The sequence below is a fragment of the Motacilla alba genome, chromosome 1A (assembly GCF_015832195.1).
Source record: "Motacilla alba alba isolate MOTALB_02 chromosome 1A, Motacilla_alba_V1.0_pri, whole genome shotgun sequence".
NCBI classification, from domain to species: Eukaryota; Metazoa; Chordata; class Aves; order Passeriformes; family Motacillidae; genus Motacilla; species Motacilla alba.
In genome coordinates, this window is record NC_052031.1 from 49,011,035 (window position 1) to 49,031,262 (window position 20,228).

The following is a 20,228-nucleotide window of genomic DNA, read 5'->3' on the forward strand; positions in this document are numbered from 1 at the left end:
CTTGGTTTCCTTCATTTACCAAAACTTTACTGAGGCTTCAATTCATGTAAGCTCTACCAAGGTGGAAGGGACCTATCTAAACACTTGGGCTACATGACACCTACAAGACCATGGAGCTCCTGACAAAGCGCTGAGCGAAACCTCACAAAACATGTCAGAAGTACAAAGTTACACTTTCCAAATGACAGAGCAAGAATAGATGCTACAGACACACTAACAGAGTACAACCGTGGTGAAAGTTCACAGAACTAGAAGGGTAAAAGTATCTTATTGTTAATCTGGGTATCATGAGCGCTGTCTTCCCAATTCTACTCTTCGATGCATTTCACTAACATTTGTTTTATGATCAATGATTTTCCTCTTCAGCTGGATGCAAGATGATTGTTGAATACAAGTTTAACTTGCAGTGTTAAATGTTCTGAGAAATTCAACATCAACAAAGCTTTCAATCACCTCCTCGATTTATTCCAGAGATAATGCTGCCCATTAGCATCTCATTAGCCAAAAGACAGTTCTCCCTGGCCTGTTGAAAACTCAGGGGTCCATCATGTGCTGTCCAGTAAACAGCTGCTCACACTAAGGAGATCAAGAGGGGGGAAAAACCCCATCAAGTCCAAGCAGAGTGAATTTAGAGTAATACAATGGGGTGTGGTTCCGGGTTTTGTTAGGAGCACACTGTAATGGGAACATGGACACACCACAACCCTGAAGAGGAAGTCTGCTAAATAGCAATCAGCAGCCAGCTTTTTAATCTAGTTTTGTTTCAAGAAAGCATGTGTTGCTCTAAAAATATGACCTAACTGCACTTTAAGATCTCCCACAAAATCTTAGAATCAACATTACTGAAAAGTATTTTAAAAGCATATTACAGATTTTAATTACAAGTACTTAAAGTAAGGCATATTAACAGTTTACAAATTATGAGAAACTGTAAATTGTAATCCAAAACGTTATCTTCATTCTAAAAAAACCCAAACTCAAATAAACCCAATACCTATGACGCATTACACCTTATCTATGTTCTTAAAGCAACCTCTTCTGGCTAAGTCAAAAGAAGTTATTTTAGAGAAAAGAATTTTTTCCACCAGTTAACTAGACACATAACAGAAAACAGTTGTGAAGTCCATGTTATTAAAACATCCATTTCAGGGGGAAAAATAAAAAAGCAAAAACAGACATTCAAGAAATGTCTTCTCCCTTGAAACAATTTACCTGTTTTGGAAACTGTTAATTTCCTGTAACATTCTAATACTAATTTTTCCAGAAAATTCTATTTTAGAAAGTTGTTCTGACAACATGATGGGCTTAAGACACAGGTAGAGAACAGAAGTTGCCTTCAAAGCTCTTGCTGTCACAAAGTGAACTGTAAGAGGAGATGACATGCAACATATTGCACACTATCTGCTGCCAACACACTTTGATAGGCAGAGATAAGCGTCACACAGTATCAGTCTACATAAGCCCCATAATCCTGTAAGGTCACCCTCAAACTAAAACTGCACAAAAAAAAAATCTAAGTGAAATGTAAGAAATGAAAATTCCTAGAATGGTACTTCAGTGCATGCAACTCCCAGTTCCCTTTGCATCACCACAGGACAATGGCGTGAGAGTCTGGAAGTTCCTCACAGGTGAAGATGTGCACTACCAGTACTGTGAGTCCTCTTCCCTCATCCTGACCTCACACTTTACCTCATTTCAGTACAATCAACTTGACTTAGCTACACTGTGACACAGGAGCGGCAATGAACTTCTACAGGTGCACCCTGTTCTCTGTGTTGTGCTAAGCGCAGGGCAATTTACAAACCTGCTTCCAAACTGTGAGCCAACTTGTGCATCTTCTTGCAGAACACTGGGATTCTGAAACCACACTTGCAGGACTAGAAGCACTTTTATATCTATATAGCTACCATGTCACCTGAACAACTGCTGAATCTTCCCTCAAGCCATCAGCCACAACTAGCCAGAGCTAAAGGCCTTCACCATATGCAGAGAATGATTTGCATGCACTGACCGCTGTTCACTTAGAAGCAAAACCTGAGCTATTATTAACTCTTTCTTAAAGATAAGCCTCTAGTGATCCAAAATATCTGACCACAAATATATTTCAAGTCTTTTGGAAACAGATGGGAAGACTCAAAACTTGATTAAACCAGAAATTTATCCAACAATAAGGTATCCAATATTGGTCACGATTTGAAACAAAAGGATTTAAAATGAACGACAAGCATCTAACTCCTCAAAATTGCCGAAAGTTTTCTTGGTATTGTGATAAGTTATATAGCCTGGATATCAGCAGAATTAGGCATCACACACTGGTGTCTCGGATGTGTTGCAAAACACCTTCTAACAAGCTCAAGCCCAGGTGCAACTTCCATGACAGAAGCTCCTCTCAATCCATACAGGGACAAAATCTCTTACAGCAAAGTAAAATGTCTTCAACAGTGCTATTTCACGAACAACTTGCTGCTGCCATTGCCAAGTGGTTTTCATTTTCTTCCACTTTATTTCTCTTCACCAAGCTCTGTCCTTGACCTTCACTTGTTTGAACTTTCTCTGGAACTTAGCTGAGTGTATGGGAAGCAAATTCAACTCACAGTAATGCATTAAAAAGGATAAGATGATTAGAACTAAAGGTCATAAGCAATGAAGAAAAGGCATACTACCAACTCCCATGTGAGTTCTTTGAGGTGCAAGCCCTTCTTGCTGCAGCAACGAACACTGGCAGTCTACAGCTTGAAATGCTCAAGATGGATGAAAGCTTTTAAATCATATCAGGAAGCTGGATGTCAGAGATTAAAAATGAAGCAAAATTAAATGCACCACAGCTGGAGCATAGAAATCCTTACAATTTTACTTCACTTTCACTGAACATATCCCACTTAACAGGCATGCTCCATTATTTCAGCAGCATGAGAAGAGTGTGGCATGTACAAACATGCAAGTGTGCTCCAGTGCATTTCAAGAGAACATCAAACAGAAGCAAGATGTAACACAGCATGGAATAAATTCCAGGGCTGACAGACCCTACATTCCTAAAAGGTAAAATTACTTCCACTAGACTAAGCCATGTCAATAAACAGTTATGATCTTCCTGATCAAAAGAGTCAAAATGGGATCAATACATTTTATTTTAAAAGAAGTTAAAATACTCAACACCACAGCCTTCTTTCTTATTAGGCAATGCTTGCATGCACAGATTAGACAGCCATACAACATATGCTTACATGGGAGATAGCCATTTCAAAAGTCAGTCTTTAGGCTGAACTGACAAAAATGGAATATGAAATTACTTTAGGCCAAGTGATTTCTAATGTTTATAAGGAAAAACAATTGCTCCTTCAGAATAGCATTCCTGAAGACGTAGGGTATAAAAACTTCAAAGAGGGGGAAAAAATTATTTGTTTGCTTGAAGTGAGACAAATTCACAGCATCACTGAAGAATAGCAATACCAATGCAAGGGATAAACTGTGCAGTTCAAAACTGGCCATCTAGTAAAAAGATTATAGTCCCACACTTTCTGAATCTAAGTGAAATCACAATAGCAGAACTCAGCCCTTCAGAGTATGAAATTAAGACTTTCATATTTGCAACATGTGTAAATAGTATATACACCATATGTAAGATAAAAGCCTGTCCTCTCTCTCTCCCAGGGAAAGCTGTGGATTTTATACATACTCACCATGTATTAAATAAAAAGACTTTAGAAAGGGCATTTTTAGAAGTGCTCTAAAGCAGCATTTTCAAAAGACTATTCCTTCTCAAGAGTAGGCTGGTTTTTCTTCTCTTGGCCGAAAACCAAAAGAGTGTCAGAGCAAGCAGGCTGCGTCCTTTAAATAGCGCAGCTGGCCCAAGCGATACGCCTTTATCGCAGCACAACATCAGTAACTGGGTGCTGCTGCAGATAACAACCAACCTTACAACATCAGCAAACTGACTTAGCTCAAAGGACGCTCTTCCAAAGGAATGCTCCTTACCAACTGTTACTACACTTGTTAACAGAGTAAAATTCATTCTTTGTGGTGTATTCTCTATATAGAACTTTGTTGTGTATCTATATACACCGTTATCTATCTATATTTTTGTGTATACACCTATGCAGAATGATTTATAGAGAGACAACTGAGCATAAAGGGCTCTTTACTCTAAAGAACTGGATGATATAAGCCCTACAGTACAACAACAAATGCTCACAGAAATTGAGGTTTTTTCTCAGCTCTTCAGCAGCTGAAGGGGGCAATTTCAGTTTTAAGAGTCGCCTGTTCATAAGAAAACCTTAAAATATGTTAAAAAGAAAAATTTTAAAAAACCCCCTTTATTTCTTGCTTGCACTCCTTTAAGCAGAATTATTCTTTCCAGCTGTACAATTTCTATGTATTGATATATTAAAAACTGGCTTCCAGATACAATCTAAAATTCCTACATGTTAGCCAACTGATAAAAAGGAAAGCTTTAAGAAAATGGAGAGCTATAGCCAAAATTCTAAAAATGTAAGAACTGAGCAAGTTTTCTCCCCTACTTCAGGCTTTAAACACTTTGGAGCTCTTGCAGATCTATAATTATTATTTCATGGCATGCACAATCATGCACACCAAAGAGACAGGTAAAGTGTGTTTACACAACTGTGAAATGCGGTGAAATTAGCCCAGGAGTGGCAAAACATGAGGTCAGAAATTTGCCTGCAATTAAGATGTCCTGTAATGTATCCTATCAGGACATCCCTTTGGCAAGACACAGTTCCATTCAGGACTTTGAGATTTTATGTGATCATCAAAAAGCCTTCTTTTCCTCTAAAAACTGCTCACACATGTAGAAAGCTGCATTATCTACAAGCGTTTGCCAATAAAAACACCCGTGTCATTCTGACAGCCACAAGAAACAGCATGGGCCAGTAAAAGGGTAACAGCTACTAGAATAAAATCAAGAAAGAATCTGTGACTGCTATAGGGACACAAGTCAGTTATTTCACAGGGAAGAGAGAGCTGGCAAGCCTCAAGATCAGTGTCTTCCCTCTGTGAGAACCCAAACTGGACACACTATGTTAAAGATGGACTTCAAAGTGTTGAATCCCTTCTCCTGCCCCACTGGCTATATCCTTGCTAATACAGCACAGCACGTGGCTGGGTTCTTAATGGCAAGGACACCCTGCTGATTCACATTCTACTTTTTCTTTTGCAGGACCTTCAGGTGTTGTTTCTGCAGAGCTACTGTCTAGTCAGTGGGTATCCAGCCTGTGCTATAGCAGGGGGTTCTTTTGACACAGGTGTAGTACTTTCCCTCTACAACTGCTAAAATTACAAGAGGTTTGTCAGCCTTTTCTCCAGCCTACTGCACTTCCCCTGAATATCAACCTTAATCTCCAGAGGAGTCAACCACTCAGCCTTGTCTGGTATCACCTGGAAAGGTGCTGAGGGTTTGTTCCATCCCAACAGACCATGCCATTAATACAGATGTTGAACATGACCAGCACCAGACTGCCCGGCTGCCAGTGCGCTTTGCACTGCTGACCAGTGCCAGCTCTGTGCCACTGACTGGCAATGCAGCTCTGGAATACTTCCCCCAAAAATGTATTAGAGTAGAACAAAAACATAGTTCTGATAGTTCTGTACTTAGTGGTCCAGCGAGCAGGAAACTAATTGCTGACACATCCTCAGCAGAAGAACTGCAGCAGGTAGCTAAATGAGCTACCCTCCACTCCAGGTCTGTACCAAGACACCACTGCATTCAGCAGCCCAGATCAATTCCACAAGGGAAGATCAAACCTCTACTGGCAGCTCTGCCACTGAGGCTTTGAAGAGGTTACAAACTGGGACACAAGTATTATTGCCACCTTAACACTGCATTCTTGTAGGTATGAGAAGCGCTATTAAAAGAATACTTACTATTAATATAACTGCAGTTAAAAAGGAAATGCTAACTCCTGACTACAGCATAAATTTGATTTTAACAAAAGAGCTCTGTACTTTCTTAGATTACAAACTCCTATATTAAATGCCAAGAAAAGAATTATTTTTCAACACTAAAAAAGTCGCAGGAAATTTATCTATTTCCCATGGTAAAGTAACTATGCCACAGTGCACACAACAACTGTGACACTTGTTTTAATGTCAGAATGTGACATTTCAGAAAAAAACACTGAGTAAGCATAATACAGTTTAATCAAACGAAACATTTTCTGCCAGAGCATCATTTGTGGCACCAGCAGAGGCTGCACAGACAGTAAAAAACTGGATTATTCAAAATCTTTAACATGTAGCTATATTTATTTTAAACTCTGACATTTATATATATTTGTGTTTCTCAGTCAATAAAACGCCAGGACCCAAAAGCCATCCTGGTAAAGATTCACACTATCTACAGCTAAAGAACATAATGATAGAGAAAGATGAAAATAAAGAAAACATCAGACAACATTATGACAGTGTTACTTGCTGCACTTTTTAACACACGTGAAAATACTGGAGGCTTTCTTAACGTTCATTATATGGCACTTCAGATCAAGAAAAAAATTAAGTGAAGCAGTTTCTATTTAGTGACTGTTAAATTACTGGGAAAAAAATCCCTCACCAAACCAAGCCCAGACACAGTCATACTGCTTACAGGCAGCTTCTACTGAATGGCAAGACGCTTGAATTCTACCAGCATGGGGATATTGTAAAGATACCCTCACAGTTGCATAGTGGTATAATTTACATTTCATTTCGAAAGGGATCTGATTGCTTACTTTTATTCCGTTTCCAAAGAAACACTCTAAATTTATATGCTATAAGAACCAAAACACTTTATGCAAGTTAGTAGTCTGACAAGCACATTACATACCTCTAGATCTGTGTAATATTATAAAATTTTCCACATGCAGTGCCTCAGGGCACTCTAGTAATGAAAATAACATTTATCAAACTGTAAGTCATTATTTTAATTATACTAAATCAGAATACTAAAGGTAGAATGTATTTAATTTCATCAGTGTGAAGTTAAGAACAAGGCTTTCCACACTAAGTTATAATTCATTGGTTGCAGGTCAAGGTGGAAGAACCAGCAAGTTAAGGTTGTTTTTTAAATGTATTAGAAGTTCAAACAACTCTGTACAGCTTGCTCAGATTTTCTTGGCAAAGGTATTAAGGTTTCTATTTTCCACTCCATTTATTACCTGAGGCAATATTTATTTTTAACAGGTAAGAAAATTCATTCAGTTACTTGCTGCAAATATTCATTACAAACTTTTGGGACGGTCATGATCCATATCAGGAAGTCTAAATTAGAGGAAGAAGCAAGTAACATATTTTGCAGGTGTGGAAAATGCTGTATAAATCTCACCAAATTACTCTATCTTGGAACAAATCTACCTAAATATATGTTCAGCATATTCAGCTGAAGCCAGGCAGGTAAATTCTTGATATTCCATCACTACAAGGCATGCTTCATAAATTAAGGCTTATAACTAGGATTATATAAAGCATGGAGGTTTTAATAACTGCTGTTCTTGAAGACTACAAACCATTGTTTATTCTCAGGGGGACAAACACTGTTCATCCTTAGGCCAGCTGAGCTGAGAGTTGAAGCAGGACTAAAGACAAGTAAAAAGCCCCCAGGAACAAGCTGTCCAGCCAGACTGCAATAAAGCAGGACAAAGATCCAGGTGCTTTCAATTTGAATCCACCGTACTGCACAAGCATGAACTGGCACTTACATTTGGCTATGCCTCACACTTCACTGGGCAAGCTGTTCACCTTGCTGAAGTACTTCATATAAAAGTTTTGATGCCCCTTGTTCTAAACCACACCTATGTGTTTTGTGCAATGAGTAAAATGCAGATATAGCACCATGTATGAAATAAAAAACCTAAACCCTGTATTTGCATGCACAAAGCATGGCAACTAACTATTACTGTTATTGTGCCTTACATAATTAGGCAAATGCCTAGCTGGCTCAGTCTTAAAACAGATGTATACTTTTCAAAAGTTCCTCACTATCTTGTGATTTTAATGACAGTATGTAATCATAACCTTCCTCTGTCACAAAAAACCTCACAAGTGACTGAGATTTATATTATTATGCAATAGTCAAATACAAGATGCTGTAAGAGCTGACTATCAATCCTAACAATCACAAAGCTCAAATACAGACAATATACAGTCTGAAGAAAGAACTTGTTTACCAGCTGAGTACCATGGATTAGTGAGCTCTCAGAATGCAATAAAGATTATATGCAGTTCCTCACAGTGAAGTTGCAGTTAAGCACAGTGCATACTGAACCCAAATGAGAGAGATTTGTTAAACAGGCAAGATCCAGCCTGGTCTGCCACCAGATAACACATGCTCAAGTTCTCATGTTGACACCGAAATACGACTTTTACATCCACTCCCTTCTCACCCTCTGCCATCGTTAATGATCTATTTCCTTAAGAAATACCTGGTATGTTTAGCAGCTCAGTAAAGTTGTGTATGTTTGTTAAATTTTTACCTTTTTTCCCTTAGAATGGACTTGGGGGAGGGAAGGATGGCATTTAATAACCCATGCTACAAAACAGAGCTTTCCCAGGATATGTTACAAAACAAGAGACTGCATGACCTGCTCAAGGTTACAGAATTACTCCACTGCTCACTCTGAATTCTAAACTGGTATCCTTCTGACTCCTGCATTTTCACTAATAAAATAATACCACTACTGAACACTTGCAGAGTTCCTTTCATCACAGGATGTCAAAGGCCTTTATAAATATTAATTAAGCATTGCAACAACACTAAGAAGTATGTAAAACTTAATTCTGCACATGAGTAAACCCAAGCAAAGAATAAGTAACTATGTTCAAAGCCTCAGGACAAGTCAGCAGTATAGAGAGAAACTGCTTTTGCCATTAAGGAACACTCCATTAGAGACAAGGACATAATTAATACCCCAAATGTGATGTGAAGAGCCCTTGATCACCAATACATTACTATAAAACCTGGTCATGTGCAATCCTGCAAAGACCACACTAAATTTCAGGCAGCATTCTTAGGAAGACACTAACTCCCTCTTCCTCCAAACACAGCAAACAGTTCTCATGAGATTTTTTTAAAATTCTGTGTTTTTTGTTTAGCAACTTTCTTTAGTGAAGATAAGTATGAGTGTGGTATTCTTTGGTAAATTAAAATTACCCAGTGATATTGAGCTCAGACATAATTCAAATATGAATTCAGACCTCACAACTGCAAGTAAGCTACTTCTTAACATTCAATCATGTACTCCAGTAATTAAGGAAGCAAAATAACAGATTTTTTTTTAAGAACTCAATATCCATTCTCTAAAGAGGTAACCACAAGTCCAGTAAAGTATACTGTTTTTACAAACTATAATGGAGTCATAACTTAAGTGAGTACTCCGTGATCTTACAACTTGAGATAACATGTCCACATCTGACCTGCAACAAACATGACTCTTCTGCAATCGTTTTCTCCTTCCAATGACTGTAACTACAAGAAATCTTACAACAACCTGTAATACTGATAGTTTTACTGTGAAAGCCAACCATAATAAAACATACTCAAGTTAATTGCTTCTATGTACTGCCACATTTGCAGACTTTAATGACAGAAGTGAAATTAATTTTTGTATTTCTTAAAATTGTTGTTCACCTACTGAAAAACCCCCAAGATGACCAGCTCTGAACTCCTATTAAAAATTCACTTAAATTCAGTTTAATTTTCATTACTCATTTTTTCCCCTCAAAGAAAAGAGAATCTGACATTAATGTCAGCAAAAAATATTTCTGCTTTGGAGAAAGACAAAACAAGATGCACTAAAAATATGTGAAGATTCACTTTGCAGTGAACTCTGTATGAGAAAAGGAGACCGTTGTTGCAATGTTAACAAAGAAGTTAAATGAAAATTTATGTAATTCAGATGTCACACCAATAGCCCTTCACGTTTTTCACAGGTTATTATTTTTTTTAAATATTCTTAATAGTTCAACAACCAATTTTACTTTGCACCAAAATAACAAGATTAAGTGAAGGCTGACAGAGTTGGTCGGCCAAATGAAAAACAGGTTTGTGTTTTGTGTTTTACAGAACAAAGTATCCTTTTCATTTGGCTACTGAATGAATACCTGGACATTGTGTTTTGGATATTTTCACCCTTTCAAAAGGACATAGTCTGGCAGCAGAAACTTAAGTCTCTGAGCAATAAAAGTGTGTATCATCCTTATAACTTTATCTCAAGTTTTCCTATAGCACAAAACCAGAGGGCAATTCAGAATTACATTTGGTACACAGCTTTCATCACATAAAGCAATTTTTCCTACTCATTACATGGCACAACAGCTCCTTAACATAGTTTATGTTATCATTCAAGCATTATGCCTTTAACAGAGAACTGATGAAATTTAACAGCTTGGCTTCAAAAAATCATGTTCCATCGCCACTAATTCTTCAAAAACCAACAAACCAAAGTTGCTGAGTTTTCCTGAGTTAAACTAATCATCCAATCCTCAACAAAAAAAGTCTTAAAGAGTCTAATCAACTCACTGCCACTAAGAAGTAAGACCAAGATCACATACCACTGAGATGCGTCCCAACATATCTGGAAACCAAAAGGAAGCAGCCTCTCATTCTGCAGCTACAGAAGCTTTACTGACAGTGATAGTACGTGCCCGCCAGACAAACAGACCTACTACAGACACAACCATTACACATGTAGCTCTCCACGTCTGGAAAAGCACAGATACGTCATCTTAGCCAGTACTCAGTGCAGTTTCATTACCTTCACAAAGCTGCTGATCCCTAGCTTTTATCTAGTAATGGATATCCCGTGCAAAATGTCTAATTGTGTGGCAGCATGTTCTCACACTTTTATGAGTCACTCTAAGTCATGGAGGACTGCATGTATACAAAGAAAGGAGTTACAACTATACTGTTACAGACCGTGGTTGTAGTAAGTTTATCAAGATTCCACTGCAGACTAAATAAGGTCAGGATTCCCTGCGCCAGTAGTAAAGTGATACAGTATTTACTGTATCAATAACTCACTCTATTTTATAAAGCTACTATTCAGTATTTGTTGTCTATAGGTAACCACAGGTGATAAACTAAAATCTGGTGAAACAGCAATGTTAAATTGCAAGCCAGGTGTTTCAGAGTGAAAACCAAAAAACTTAAATACATTTACCACTCTAGGTGTCTAACTAAAATACTGTTCTGTCATACATCAACTCTGGCATGCATTTCAAGGTTTCTTTACAACATTAAAATTGATATAAACTTCCTCCTTCCCCACTTTTGTATGGAGATTTAAACACTGATAAAAGTTACCTTGATAAATTCAATCACATAAACCATGTCCTTCAAAGGGCTTTTAGAATCAGATGCACTGCACCATTCACAGGATGGAGCAATACTTGCAAGCTGCACACGACACTTAAGTGAGTCATTTTGCTAATAAACCATGCCCTCTTCTTGTTTGGGCGCTTGCACCTGCTGTTAAAAGGCTGACAGGCAGGGATCAGATCTCATTAGATCCTCAATGAGGATGACAGACTGCACACCCTGCTCAAGAAACTAGGTAAATTGCAAGGGAATTAAAGTCTTCTCTTTGCTGCATTGCTACAGACTTTTTTGAAGGCCAAAGCATGAGACTTACTCCTAAAATGTAAGTGAATAAATGGAAGGTGTGGCTCTCACTAAGAAATCTGATACACTCAAACACTGAAGAAAACTGAACTTCATTCTGCTGAGGTAGCTCAAAAGGAAGAGATATGCTAGACTTGACATTTACTTCTAAAGCACCAAGATCTTAGGGTCACTGAAAAATGATGGTGTTTGATGCTTAGGTTATATGGTAAGCATAGAGATTCTTCGCAGAGCCTGATGTGGAAGCATTTCATCCCCAGAGACTGCTTCTCACCCTTCTTACTGCAACCAGCTGGCCCATCCTCTTCATTACTAATTTTTCATTCAAAAATGAGATCAATAAATTATTCAAAATATCACAACTCAATACTCCATGTCATGACTCGTGCCTTATTAAGATGTAATCTGAAATTATTCATTGGCATGCAGAATGAAAATGAGAGAATTATAAAGAAACTCTGTGCAGGAAATGGGAAAAAATAAAACAACACAGAAGAAGTGCAAGATGTGACTTGTTTTGAACTGCAAGAAACTAAAAATCCTTCCTTGTGAAACTACTCAAGCAGCCAAAAAATGCAAAGCCTTTCTAAACTCATGTCCTCATATAATCACTTGAGTTTTGAGGACAAAGATGTGATCTGTCATTCTAAGAAAATGATTACCTGAAATCTCAGAAAAGCATAAAGAACCTAATACCCTCACCGAGGCCTCTACAAACACCACTTGCACTCTCAATACCTATAACATGATTTTTGTCTATCCTCAACTCCAAATTCAGCACTCATATGCAATGCTGATCACTTCCCAGTTAACAGCATCACATCAAAGCTCTCCATAAACTACTGGTTTGCTATTTGCACAGGATACTGTAAAAAACAGTGGAGAAGACACAGACCACCAAAACGTAATAGTAAGTATAAGTGGCATTACTATACACTTGCCTAAATTTCAAAATTGCTGCTGCGCTTTTGAAGAACAGCAGATTTGACATAGCTATGCACCCTTCTTTCCCTGTGAACAAATTCTTTAACAATAATTCTAAAGGCCAACATTAAACTCCTAAGCATGTTGTATCATACATCTACATGTTATGACATGACTGAGTATGTATTAAGGAAAATTCCTTCTATTTTAGCAACCTCCTAGGAAAACTTTCGCAGTGTAATTCAGAAAGCAAATAAATATCAGTTTCCACACCTAGTAAAGAAAAAAATCCTACCTCTTTTGCACATGCATACAAGCACACCTATAATGCACAGTAATGTAGAAATGCCTCACTCTTTGAAGGTTTTTAAGCTGTAATTTTTCCTCATGTTCTTGGCCAGCTATGTTTGGAAAGGTAAGACAGCTGTCAGTACTCCACAGAAAGCATTATCAGGAAGGATATTACAAGTTCACTCAAGAGCTTTATAAGGCCACAGAAAATTGCGACTATCTGATGATAAATACATTTTTAAAGAGACCACTCTAAGAAGAAATCCGGTTAACACCACAGTTAACACTAGATACCACTGCTTAGTCAAATGTTTTTTCTAAAAGAATTAAAGCAGGAAGTTACTAGAATCCATGGAACAAAACCATCACAAGTAGCAGTCAGTGCATTACAATAAAGTCCTGCCACTCTGAACTGCACACCTTCCTGACTTAGATGGGAAAACACAGGCCTGTGCTCAACACTGTAGTGCCACCTTACCCATTACCTGTGCAGACAGCCTGAGACACCCACACAGGGTAACTCAGAAAACAGCAGAAATGTCTCTTCTCCACTTCATAAAGACTAAAAGAGAGGAGAACAGCATTCTGCAGGCCACATAATCATACCTGTTTCACAGTTTATTTTAAATTACCTAGCCACAACAGTTATGAGGCAGAAACAAAATAAATTCTAGAAAATAGTCCATTAGTAGGCTATTTTTGATTAATCCATTTTTATAGTCCTGATACTGTGCACCAATCTCTAGCTGCATTTTTTTTTTTTGTTTAGAAAGTTAACTTTATTTCATGCCTTCCAGAAATAAAGCCTAGATTAAACCACCTAGTCTAGACAAGCAACTCATATTAATTGATAAATAAACAATCATTTCCTTATTTCTTAAGCAAAGACATTAGAAAGTTTAAATGAAAAGTGCTCACTGTATCCTCAAGCATTTGTCTAAACTAAGGGTAGTCACCCAGCAGGAAAGCATTCCTTTTAACTACGCTGCAATTCCTATGGAATTGGTGCCTGCCCAATCTTAGGAGTCAGTCATCTGAGAGCTTTTCCTATTTGCACTAAAAGATTTCTGAAATCTTGATTGAGGGGTCTCATTCCTTGTCTCTTCCCAGGAATTATTATTTACAGCTTAAGTGATGAATTTTACTTGCTGCTTATATCATTGTCAGAGTACCAGATCGATTTCTAACTTCAAGCCTATATAAGTATCTCCTGCTTTTGAATACAGTAGTTTAAGAGAGCTTAAGAAATTTCTTAAAATATTAAATATTCAATGAGGACTGAATACACATCTTGCTTACAAAAATCAGTGTCCATTCACACTCAAGAAGATGGTAACATTTTATAACTACACATTACCATCAAAGAAAAAATTTCTCTTGTAAACCAAGCAAGCTCTAGAATATCTCTATTCCAGAAAGGTTGCATTCCTTCACAATATGGAAATTTTCATCAGAAAATTGCTTCAACATACAAAAATTCTAAGATGACAGGAACTTGCAGATCACATACAACACGGCTATGGAAAATCTTCCAGGCATGGCCACTCTCTTTTTCTGTTACAGAAAAGGCAAATACCAAAGTAAGAAAGATATAATCCAGAAAAGAATCCAGAAAAAGGAAACCACTCAACTGCCACCTCAGAGATTACAGAAGAATATGACCACAATGGTACATAGAAAATGAAAATGCTATGTTACAAGAGAAAAAATGAGGTAAAAATTATAGTGATATAGAAGAAATTTTAGCAATTAACATATTTTTGAAGTACCAAGATTAAGCTGATTTGTCTTGATAATTTCTCCATCCAAGTAGTGTTTGCTACTGTTATGTTACTTTTTGCCTTGCTGCTTTATGCAATATTATTTTTAATCAAAACCACACATTTCTCATGCTCAGTGATGTCAAAGAAATAAATGCATAAAACTCACAGACTATAATCTTCAAAGAGTAACACATTCTTTACTTCCAAGTGGTTAGAAGTGTGCACTCTTTTTCAGCATCAGTCCTAACAGAAACAGCTAAAACAGAAAAGCAGTCAGCTCACAGATCCACCTAAGTTCGGCGTGATGAATATAATTCTGACCTCTGCTGACCGAAGGTGTGAAGACTCCTACCTTTAATTAGCAGCTACCCCTTCCTACCTACCAGTGATAAATGTCATGAGTGTGCAACACCGCAGTTTCCTTTTTTTAGACACTAGACAAAACCAGTGTATGATCATGACACAGATGTCAGACATTCACCCTTCCACAAAACACTGCACTTCTAATCTATTCACTTAAACCTTCTCTCGATCCTCTTTAAGAAAGATAGCTCTGCATAAAGACAGGTCAACTCTTTGCTGCTATATAAAGTTGAAGGTTAAAATACGTAAGCTGATGTGGGAGACTATTTCCTGCTGAAAGAAAAGCCCTTTAAACACCAGAACCTCAAATCTAATTTGTCTGCTTATTGATGCTTCCATGCGTACTGCCAGTGCAAAGCGTCTGTCTTTCTGTGAAGCCACTGTTTTGGATATATGGGTAATGCTACCTAGCAGAAAGTCAGCATGACCTTATAGTAGAAACAACACAGAATTCAGTCACACATGGAAGCATTTAAAATTCCAAATTTTAGGTGGAAGACCTTCAGCTTTAATCAAATTTATCTGCTAAGCTGGAGGTGCCAACTGGACTTATGGTTATCAGTAAATGTGACCTACCCTTGACTGACCTAAATGGGGAAGTGCACCAAGTAAAAGTCACCCAACTTTTTCTTATGGCCTTTCTAAAGGGTATAAAAGAAAAAAAAATATTTGGCTTCACTGGAAACAATCTTAGTTAAACCAGCCCTTTATATGCTTACCCTTAACTAACATCTTGTTTTAACAAGAAAGTGGGGTAAACCTTATTCAGCCACTGAAGCCATGCTACCAACTTAAATAAAGGGGCAACACAGCTCATCATGAAACAAGCTCATCTGGGTCTCCCACTCACCACTGCAGAATTTAGCCCATAACACTGTTACTGGTGATGACTAGGTAGCGACCCCAAACTCAGCAACTCATCACTAGATAGCTACAGTATTTCTGGAAGACCTGCTGGGAAGAACTATCCAGTTTACTTACAATATATTACCAGCGGTAATAGGTGAATAAAGCAAGACCTGCCACAACAAAATCTACCTGTGAAGTGGTCCAGGCTTATGCAACAAACCTGACAAACCCAGTTTAAATGTCTTCTGAAGCCACAACCAAAGGCAAGTGGGACTTGTAAAGACTTAAACAGCATAAACCGAAAGGGAAACTCAAAGGATATTTGACTGGGCTTGGTTTGGACCAAGTGGTTGTGTGGGACTTGGTTGCTCATTGGGTTTAAACCACAACAGTGCATAAAAAGGGAGGGTGAGTAAAAAAGCAGACCACTGTAATACTGAAATTAACTATTCTGATTTTCATTAACTTCCAATGAAATTTTTTAGATGCATCCTCAAAGTGCACACCACTCAGAGTCAATTCTTTCCAAAGAATGAGGCACAGCCACACTGCACACAACCACAGACATCAGTGCTTCAACTCCTCAGGAGTGAGATATTTTACTGTTAAGCTTCTGATACTTGGACTACTTTTTAAAACTATTTAGCATTTTTATTACCTTTAACAAACAAAATTAAACTTACTTCCTGGTAAGCAAACAAAAACACCTCAGTGTTTTGTTTTTCTGGGGTTTTTTTGCATTGTTTGTATTATCTGGCTGAGTTCCACGTTCATAATTTAGGAAAATAACTTACTATACATTTGCATGAAGCCTCAGTTAGCAAGACACAGCACACAGATTAATAAAGGTACCCCACGTAAAAAAAAAAAAAAAAAACCAAACCAAAAAACAAACAAACAAACAAAAACCCCAAAAAAACCCCACAACAAAAACCCAAAAAACCTCCCAGAAAAACCCCATTACTTTGCTACTAGAGCTTGCTGTTAATGACATTTTGCCTGGAAAAGAAGTCCCTTTTACTGTGAAATGGACTTTAAAATCCCTGTCAAGACTTTTAACAGCAAGAAAAATAATTCACAATGGTGATGTTCATTCTATAATAATATTTTAGATCAAAGCCTTCTTCCTAAAGGGAGCTCCTGAAATAACCAGAGCTGCCCATACATTCAATACTACTCCAAGCTCTTACTTCAGGATGGAAAAATATACCAGACAGCAAACCTACAGCAGGTTCTCACTTCTTTCATACTGCCCTGAAGGGTAACAATGTTTAAAGCCTCATTAAAAACTCTACAAGGGTTAAATACAGAATGTGAATTTCAGTTTAATAAACTTCAGGCAGACCATCTCTGAACTAGGTTTTCACTTCTATTTTACAACATCAAGGAAAATAAAATTTCAGGGCATTTTCTTTATGTCATTAGTATTTCTCAAGGTAGCACGCAAAGCAGTAGCTTTTAAGCCTGAATTCCTCTACACTCAGAAAAAGCCCTTAGTCTGACCTCAAGGCAATGCACTAGGATTTGTCACAATTTGTGACCCAGCTATGTTAATCACGCTCCTTGGCAAGTGGAAACCCACAAGTGCTGAACCAACTTTTAACACCAAAGTTTTAGCACTTGAATTTTGAGAAAGGCGAATTACACAATTCCATCTCTTTACCCACATTATGATTTCAGTTAAATCAACTTTGTTCCCTTAAATCCATGAAAGAAAAAAAAAAGCATCATTCTATTCACAATTCAATACAGCTGTGTATGACTGGCTTCAGCCCCAGGCCACAAGCCAGGAACTTCTGAGTTCAAGTCTGGCTCTGCCTCTGACTTTCTGTGTGGCCTCTGGATTTCTCTGCTGCTCCTCTAATGTCTGTACACTCACCTTACAGAAAGGCACTTGCTCCGTTTGTGCAGGCTTTCCCCAAACACAAAACTCGAACTGACTTTGAGAGCCATTTTTATTGTGTACTGAACGCCTATGCCCTGCCAAGAAGTCTCTACCTGTCAGTTGATACCTGGTGGTTTTTAACTGTAGTAACTGCCAACACGCACTTATTACATATATGCATACACACACCCATATCTGACACACGCAAACAGAAAAATATGTAATAAGCTGGAAAATAGACAATTATTTCAAAGTTTCTTAACAAACAAGATGAAAAAATGAAATTCAGTTACATGCTATAATTCAACTTACAATGAAGAGCTATTGGCAACTTTGTTCTTTTTAACGTACTGATCCACTAGTGAAGCCTGTTTTTAACAGCTTAGCATGAAACAAACAGAGCAAGCAATGCTCAAGCTAAAATGAGCACAACAATAGAAGAATGGCCTAAGAATGCAAAGGGGAAGAAGCATTCAGGCTTAACCAAGTTATCTAACACTAGCTGGAGCATCATTTAAAAGGTAAGTTTTTTAAAGAAAAAGATCAAGAGAAGTTACACAAATTTAAGCTGACCCTATACTTGGCAAGTCCACGGTAGGAGTTTCACTTCACATTACCTGGACTGAAGCAAAACATTACAGCCTTTTCTGACTGTGAAACACGCAAATACAGCTCCATCTTCTTTAAAACAATCTTGTCCCCAGAACTTTATCAAGACAGGCTGACTTTCCAAAAATTAACCTCTTGGGTTTTCAATGGCCAAACTACAGCAAACTAGCTAAAAGACCTCTGCACCTGAGGCTTTAGGGTACATTAAGCTCCGAAAATTCTAGACTCTCAAAGTTTAGCTTTTGTCTGCTTTTGCTTTTTTCATCTTGTTATACCTATTATCTGGTAACACCACACTTCCTACAGTTTTTCTGTGTCAGGATATATATTTTATTTATAGTAACTGTCAAATGTAGAGCAAAACTATCTCCTAATTAACAACACAGCAGAGTTAATTTGATGCAGAATAACATGTTATTTTGTGATAAAAACAGTCACTCAAGGACTTCATCAGTGATGAAGTCACCATTCCAGAACAGCTACCATGCAAGATAAGGTGCTTAAATGCAAATTCAGATAGCTTTTGCACAAGAAGACTAAACTGGTTCCAACAGCTGAAAAATTATCTGCATGTAAGGTTTAGGATTCTCCTATCCCAGGTCACTTACTAAGCCCTCCTCCTATAATTCAGAGGCTTTCAAAACATACTTTCCAATTAAGGAAAGTTAGGAGAAACACCTTATTGAAGAAGTACACGTAACCAAACTTACTAGGAAGACTTAATCTCTACCCAAGCGAGATTTTGTTTATAGTTTCCCACATCACAGCACCATCAGTGTGTTTCCATCGGACAAAACAGTCACAAATGCTACAGCAAGGCAAGTGTACTGGTTAGCAGGTGCTCCTGCCAAGGTGATCTAGATCTGCCCTGAACAGAATCAAACAAAAATAACCCTAATGCCTTGTACTCTCTCTTTCAGCATTGCTTGTCTGGTTGATGTGTATCAAGCAGATAATGTGAACACTACCTGCAAAGGAACAGAAATCCTGACTCTGTAACACAAGGCTATTTAATTTTAAATTCCCATTAATATTGCTACCACTGACTTCTGTAGCAGCCGGAACCTTATTTTATAGTAGGCTGAAAAAACCTGGGGTTTTACCTCAGGTTAACCAAGCATTTTTAGAGGCAATTTGGACCTAGCCCACATTTAGATTCCAGCCAGTGCACACAAACTTGTAATGACATCGACAAAGAAAAACAGAGCTAGATATAAAATGACAAATATATATATAACCTCAACGGAACATCCTCTATTTCCATGTGCCACACTTTTAACCAGTTTTAAGTGCATTATTTTGTATTTTCCTAATATTTATAATAGAAGGCCCCTTGACTAAAACAGTGAGGTAGTAACACTAATAGTACCCAAGTAAAATCTAACAAAATAGAAAGGTTAATTTATATAGTCTTAACTAGGATATAGAAGAATGCATTTTTAAAAATTCACATGTGAATGAAATTATCTACTATTTTCTGCTTCACACGACAACTGGTTTTCAGTGTACATAGGAATAAGCTCGGAAAAAACCATGTGCTATGTTTTGGTACCTGCTGCCCTCTCTTCCCCTGCATATAGAAGGCATCCATTTTCACTTTTATTGTCCTCAAACTCTCTCCAAGTAAGATGCAGAACAGCCTGGAAAAAATCCAGCAAGAGCTACCAGATTAGGATTTCCAAGCATTAGAATACCAAAATTCACTTTGGTATGTTGTGATCAAATCATCCTCCCTATGAATTGCTCAGCAAAAGGCTGAGCACAAACACGCTGTATATTTAGTGGGCTAAGTGATGTATCAGAATATTTCAGTTTCACTACAGTTGACAAAGTTCTCAGTGGTAGCCCACCTCTTGCCAAAGAAAGCTGTTTTGAAGTCAAGTGTATCTAGAGTACCAACACAGAATTAGAACCATGTGTTTTAAATCAGACCCTG

General features: G+C 37.7%; 1 protein-coding gene across 17 annotated transcripts in view; it reads right to left on the minus strand.

Annotated features, from left to right (window-relative positions):
- The window catches only part of TNRC6B (trinucleotide repeat containing adaptor 6B), a 134,623-nt gene that overhangs the window by 56,594 nt on the left and 57,801 nt on the right, over positions 1-20,228 (minus strand). Inside the window, exon 1 of one of the 17 annotated variants that reach the window (XM_038155458.1) lies at positions 3,681-4,079. The exons of 14 other annotated variants lie outside the window; for them this stretch is intronic. Coding sequence is in view for 1 of the 3 variants with exons in the window: in XM_038155451.1 (XP_038011379.1) it covers positions 1,213-1,382 (170 nt within the window). In the remaining 2 variants the exon portion in view is untranslated. Of the gene's footprint in view, positions 1-1,212; positions 1,524-3,680; positions 4,080-20,228 lie in introns of those variants that run through there. 2 more of the 17 variants (XM_038155451.1, XM_038155460.1) reach the window with 2 other exon arrangements.